The sequence below is a fragment of the Bison bison genome, unplaced genomic scaffold (genome assembly GCF_000754665.1).
Source record: "Bison bison bison isolate TAMUID 2011002044 unplaced genomic scaffold, Bison_UMD1.0 scf7180017864174, whole genome shotgun sequence".
Taxonomy (NCBI): Eukaryota; Metazoa; Chordata; class Mammalia; order Artiodactyla; family Bovidae; genus Bison; species Bison bison.
Window position 1 is genome coordinate 980,809 of NW_011494746.1, and position 6,755 is coordinate 987,563.

The following is a 6,755-nucleotide window of genomic DNA, read 5'->3' on the forward strand; positions in this document are numbered from 1 at the left end:
GGCGTCGCGAAGAGTTGGATGCAGGGAGCCAGTGTGAGGAACTCTGCCCGTGGCAAAGGTCATGAGGAAGGAGGCTCGGCATACGCAAAGGCGGAATCGAGCCTCAGGAGTCCCCCTGGAAATTCTCGAGCATCTACCCCCAAAACCAGAGGCTGCCTACTTTATTGCTTTGTGCTCTCACCTACACCTCTGACTTTATGGGGGGCTGTCCCCCACCACCTCTTTTGGAGAAGGAGTTAACTTAGAGCTCCAGTTAATAATAATTTCTGGGCGTAACAGGAGTGTTTCAACCTACAAACTCCTCTGAAGGTTCTCTAGCCTGCCTGACAGGTTTGTCCGGCCACATGTGATTGTTCACAGCCTCCCACCCGTGAGAGGCACAAGATGCTCTAAACTTTCTAAAAACAGATTCTTTTGAGAAGTTAGAAAATTATTAGTATAGTATTAGTGGGCTAGTTAGGAATTATACCGGTGGAGGGTTTCATTGTTGAGCCAATATTTGCTGCTACATCTCCATATCCCTTGCCGCTTATACACATTAATGAATATAACTAACATATGAGAGAAATAAGTATTAACCTTGATATTAATCACATTGGACCTTAGGCTAAGTAAATTCTTTTCTTGATTATAGCCCACTGCACCTTTGCCCTATAGGAATGCAAATTTATCTGGTGCCTTCGGAGGGTGGTGCCTGACTTAAGAAAAGTCACCTTTGGAGAAAGTAAGTTTTCTGGTTGACTAATCATAATCAGAAAGGGTCATAAAATGTTAGCAGGCCTCTTGGCCAGAAGATGATGTAAATCACCTGAGAACTTTGTATATCGGAAGGAATGCAGAAAAAAAGCGTGGTTTCAATAAGAGTCAGGACTGCTGACCCCACGTGACTACTTTTGTATTACATCTCTGTGTATAAAAGCGGACCCTGGAAAATAAAGAATGGGATCAGTTCCTAGAAAGACTGGTCTCCTCATGTCGTTCTTTCTCTCACTTTCTGGCTGAATTCCCATCTGGAGCGTGGAGGCTCATCAAGCCTACTAATTTTGCCTGGGCTTCTAAGATCTGACCGGGGAGGCCTTAGTGTCTCCTCTCCTTTGGGAGAACGGAAGGATGCCTGCGGCCTATGTAGGTGACGCAAACTCCTTGTCTTGGAGTTTTATTGGTTTTCCACGTAAACCAAGTTATTCAGCCTCTTTTCTCCATTGAATTTTCCTACTGAGCTATCCTTACTTAACCACTCTATATCTTTAATTCTATCGTATCCTGATCACTGAAGCTGTCTCCCCTTCGAATTCTCTGGATCCACCGGGGCTGGACCCCGGCAGTCAGACACGACTGAGCAACTGAACTGAACTGAACTGAAGCAACACAAAGAAACAGGCAAACAGAGAAAAGAAAGTAACCATAAAGGAATCAGAGGGAAATTCATAAAAGGGAAGAACTGTAAAAGAGTCTCTGGGAATGCCCCAAGGTTCCAACAGAATTAAGAGGCTCCCCCTTAGCAATAAGTGCTACCAGGGGTAGTGCTACCAGGGGTATGTCTCATGCCACCGGGACATTCAATACTGAGTCCTCAACTTCTCCTTAAACTTTTTAAGATAACTGAGGATGTAGAACGATATGAACAATATATGTTACAGAGAATGTTACTTACAGGGTTGCTTTTCAACTGCATCGATGATCTTTTCCAGTGCATCTTCAAGCTCTATTTCATTGATAGACTGAAGAGCTTCTGTGAGGTACTTAACAGCTTCGCTGATAAGAGAGACTGGTAATTAAGGCTACACGTTTTATGCCAAAATCTGGCAAAGATTCGTCAATCCAGCATTGAAATTATGACCTACTCACTCACTCCTCCCTGCAAGCAATACTCCCCCTTCTTGTGCTTTCTGAACAAAGTCTTTCTCTTACCCACTGCCAATAGAACCATTCTTAAAATCCCAAATCACATCCTTCTTCTAGGAAGACTTCCTAAACCAGCTCTACCAGCTACAATCTCCCTTTCCTTCTGAAATTGTTAATCTCACTTATAGGTACCTTACATCTGCTATATCAAGTAGCCTTGTACTATGTATTACTTGACATTAATAAACTCAGTCTGCTTCAATGTTCTGAATATAACAGACAATTAAATAAATATTTATTAACTTGATAATGCATTTGCTTAAGTTCCAGTAATTTCATCATCGTTTTCAACTGTAAAATAAGAAAAAAAAATGGGCTAGAAAAAACTTTTGACATTTGAATATCGTCGTAGAGGTAATAACATTCACTAAAATCACATGACTCTCTCCCGGCCCCCCCATAATCAATAAAACTGAAATTTTGAATAAATCACATGAATTCTTGATTTAAATAATGATAATTCTCAGAGTGAACACTGTCTCCTTAAACAATTAGCTAATTCCATGCCATTCTATATTTGTGGACCACAACTTTACACTTTATATCAATATTAATTGTTATATATCTTAGGTTGCTTATTGTTTCATGTGTGGGTGTCACATCCCTTTAGTTTATTATAGAACATGATTGATTCCCTAAAATCACACATGTATTGGGTGACTCTTGGGAAAGCTACTAGGATAGACCAAAGTCATACAGGATCTGGTCCCTGTCAAATCTCACTGGTCTTATCCAGTGTCTCTGGACTTCCTGATGCTCTCCTGCTTCAAGATCTTGATATGGTCACTTCTCCCCTACTCTTTACCTACTCAAGTCCTGCTCATACTCAGTTCAAACCATTCTTTTTTTTCTTCCCCCCCCCCAAATCATTCTTTAATGAAGCCTTTCTTGACTCTAGAACTCTTTATACACCTGGTTATACACTATCACAGCACTTCTTTCCTTGGATCCTTTTCACAATTGAAAGTAAATAATTGTGAATTATTTAATATCCATGCTAGACAGACTTCTAAGATGACGCCTAATAATCCACACCTCCTGGTAATCGCATCTTTGTTTAATAACCTCCCCTTGAGTGTGGGTTGGACCTAATGACTTGCTTCTAATAATAGAATATGGCACAAGTGATCAAATATTTTACTGTACTGTACTTTTTTTTGGTATTGTACTTTTAAAAATAAACATTTTTAAGTGACAAGATGTCACTTTCTTGCCTTAAGTTACAAAAAACTGGCTTTCATTTACTAGCAGACTCTCTTGCTAATTTTGATAAAGTAAGCTGCCATGTTGGGGAGCCTCAAGAGCCAGCAAGGACTAAAGCCCTCAGTCGGACAATCCTGGATGAACTGAATCCTGCCAATCACTGAATGAACTTGGAAGCAAACCCTGCCCAACTGACCGTGAGATGACTGCATCTTGACTGCAACCTTTTGAGAGACGGTGAAGCTAAGGACCCAGCTAAGCCTACCTGAATTCCTGGCCCATGGAAAATGTGAGAATCTAAGTGCCTGCTGTTTTAAACGTCTGAATTGGGGGTAATGAGTTATGCAGCAATAAATAATTAATACACTATCTGACCCCCAACCTCCGCAGTGTTGTACTCTCCTACTCCCTTGCTCCATAAGTATTTTGCGGCTAATATATTTCAGTGTATTTCTGACTGAATTAATGAATGACAGCTCGGTGTTAAGTCAAATCCTAAGTGAAAAGAAAAATACCAACTGATTTATTGCTTGTATTTTTTAAATGTCGGGGATCAATAGATAATCAAATAATCAGAATTTATTATTTTCTCCTACAGAATATCCACTCTTGCCCCTGTTCACTAACCCCAAAACATGGTAAAAGTCCCATAAAACTCATCTTCACAAAAACAAACCAAAAACCTCTACACACACAAGACCAATCAAAACCTGGTAGAGACGTGTGTCCCATCCGGCAGGTGTTTACATATGTAAATACCGTATTCTTTTTTTTTTTTAAGGCAGATTTAATGAGAAAAATCTTGTATAGGATCATTCTACAAATCGTAGAAAACACAGATATGGCAAGAGACGTTCTAAAGGAAATCTTTAAAAAAAAAAAAAAGACATGCTTCAAACCTACCCACTTTTTAACCCTTCAGGAATTCTCTCTCAAGAATAGGACCTGACCTAAAATTGGGAGGGCTGGCAGGGCCCACAATTTGTACTAATCTGACAGCTACTGGCAAGCAATGGGCTTTCCCAGGTCTCTCATTCGCTGTCTCCGTAACCACGTGAGCAGCGACGCTGGGATTCCCACGCCGCAGAGGAAAAGATTAAGCGGGCAGAGAGCGCCCAAGCACCGTGCTAATATACGGATGCTGCGGAACCTATCGCCGCTTCTCCGGCTGTTTGGCAAGTGCAGGAGAGCCTCATCCCTTCCGGGAGAAACTTTACGAGTCCGCGTCGGGGAATCTAGGAAGGCATCGCCAGATCCTCTTCGCTTCTTAGAACTCTCTCAGGGTCTCTGTCATTTTAAGGCCAGAGACCAGGTTCCGTCTCGGAGTGCGGCTCATCCCGCTGCCCCGCACGGCAGTCTGGCCCTGGCTCTCCCCTCCTATCCCGCCAGCTATACGGCCGACTCACCCCCGGAGCATCAATCCGCGAAGCTTGAAGGCGGAGAGCGCCCGGCTCCTTAACCGCTCAGGCGCCATGTTTGCGTTTTGGCGCCACGGCCCCGGCTCCGCCCCTTCCCGGGAGAGCCCCGTCCTGGCCCCGCCCCAGAAACGCCAGTTCTCTATAATTAAATAGCGCCAGAGGCCGCTACTCCTCTCAGTGCGTGGAAATATCTGCGGTTCCGCGGGCCAGGCAGGCTGCCTCCCTGCACCCTCTAAGTTACAGGAGAAAACGAGCCTACACTGCTCTGATATTGCGATACTGACCAGCGAGTGCCCTGCTGTCGGGTTGGGAACGCGCTTCCCTATCTCAAGTGCTTTCATGGAACCCACTTTGCGCTCTCATCGCTCCCCTCCACCTTCCGTGACTCCCGTCGGGCTCATCCGGACCTTGGGGCCCTTCAGTACTTATGTTTTCTGCTTCACACAAGCCCTGGAAATGCTCTGTGTCACCACAGGGATTTCCCTGACATTCACTCGCAGCTGTTATACGTCACCATAGTTCTCACCCACTCCACTTTATATTTAAGTTGCGGGCTGCCTTTAAGCGCTTTAAATGTATTAATATATTGCTTGTAAAGCCAAATGAGTTGTGTGCTGTTTTTTCAACATCTTCCTTTTACTGATGAGAAAAGTGAGACACAGATATGGTAGGTAGATGGCTCACTCAAGATGAAACATTCAGTGAGTGATGGATGGAGCCAGGATTACTCAGTCTTATTCCAGCAAGTGAGCTGTTAATTTGCCACGCGTCAAAACGCTTGCTCCAATGAGTTACAATAAAACCTTGGAGTGCTTATAAGTGAACGTGCAGTCTTATGAAATGTGAGGATGATTCCTAAGAACTGCTATACAGTGACTTCCAGTGTATTCGACTTGTTGCTTATGTACGACTCTGCGACCCGTTGGACTGGAGCCCGACAGGTTCCACTGTCCAACGGATTTCCCAGGCAAGAATATTAGAGTGGGTTGCCATTTCCTTCTCCTGGGAATCTTCCCGACCCAGGGATTGAACCCAGGTCTCCTGCACTGGCAGGCAGATTCTTTACTGCTGAGCCACCAGGGAAGGTCAGTACCTACATATTTAGAATTTATTTAGTATCTATTACTACAAGACTCTAAGGAGTCAATAATACTTGATTATTTCAGCGTTTGTGTCTAACGGGGCCTCAGTACCAACTAGCTACAGCAAGCAGGCACTTAATAAACATATGCTGAATAAATTAACGTTCTGAGGGGTGAGCGGCCACATTCTCTTAAAGGACAGGGGCATTTATAGACACTGGCATGATTATTGTCTTCCCTCTTGGCACTAGTTTCACTTCAGTAACATCATTTTATAGCAAGGGTTAGGCAGCTTTCTCTGGAAGGGGCCAGACAGTAAACATTTTCCACAGTGAGACCTATCTGGTCTTTGTTGCAGGTACTCAGCTGGGCCTACTCAACTCTGTGGCTTACATCAGCAGCCACAGACAATCCTTAAACGAATTAGAGTGGCTGTGTGCCAATAAACTATGTACAGATGCTGAAATTTGGATTCGTATTTTTTATGAGTAATATAATTTAAATTTTTTTTCAACTATTAAAAAATGTATAATTATTTTTAACTTGTGGGCGCCACAGAAACACGTAGTAAAAAGATTTGGCCTGCAGGCTGTAGCTTGCTGGCGTACGTTTTAGAAATTTTTCAATTAAATATATATATATAATTATATATATATATATATATTCTCATTCTCTCCTATTCTCTCCCTCTCTCTGGATAACTGTCTCTGCCGGAAGTTGAATGGAAAAGGCAAACCCTCATAAAGCATTTGTGTACTAATACATTGATTTAAGTCACAGCAACATCAAGTCCGTGTACAATAAGTCCATCGAGTCACTGGATAAGGTACAGAGTTAGGCTGTTCCGCCCACACAACACAATCGCAAGTGACACGAAATCAGGGAGTAGCAGGGCTGCGGAGAAGCGAAGGCACCACCCTGCCCACTCAGACCTCAAGCATCCCTAACTGGCGAGGCCACCCCGCGCTCGGCTTCCCGGGCGGGCTTGGGGACGGCGCAGCCGCACTGGTGCCGCCTTCCCACCAATCTCGACCCTCGACGCGTTCCGTTCGTGCGTGGAGGAGCCAGGCGGGAGAAGAGGCCGCTCCGTGGGCAGGGGCTGCGGCGCGCCGAGCGGCTGGGCCCAGCGACCGCGCGGATGGCGGAC

The 6,755-nt window shown here is 44.2% G+C and overlaps 1 protein-coding gene across 6 annotated transcripts in view; it reads right to left on the bottom strand.

Annotated features, from left to right (window-relative positions):
• POLE2 (polymerase (DNA directed), epsilon 2, accessory subunit) overlaps positions 1-4,596 on the bottom strand; it is a 32,733-nt gene extending 28,137 nt beyond the window's left edge. For 5 of the 6 annotated variants that reach the window (XM_010842236.1, XM_010842237.1, XM_010842235.1 and 2 more), the window contains exons 1-2: positions 4,515-4,596; positions 1,655-1,755 (exon numbers count right to left, since the gene is read on the bottom strand). In XM_010842236.1, coding sequence (XP_010840538.1) covers positions 1,655-1,755; positions 4,515-4,582 — 169 coding nt within the window. In that variant the 5' untranslated portion in view covers positions 4,583-4,596. Of the gene's footprint in view, positions 1-1,654; positions 1,769-4,514 lie in introns of all 6 variants that reach the window. The other variant, XM_010842240.1, reaches the window with a different exon arrangement.
• Between the last annotated feature and the right edge of the window lie 2,159 nt (positions 4,597-6,755).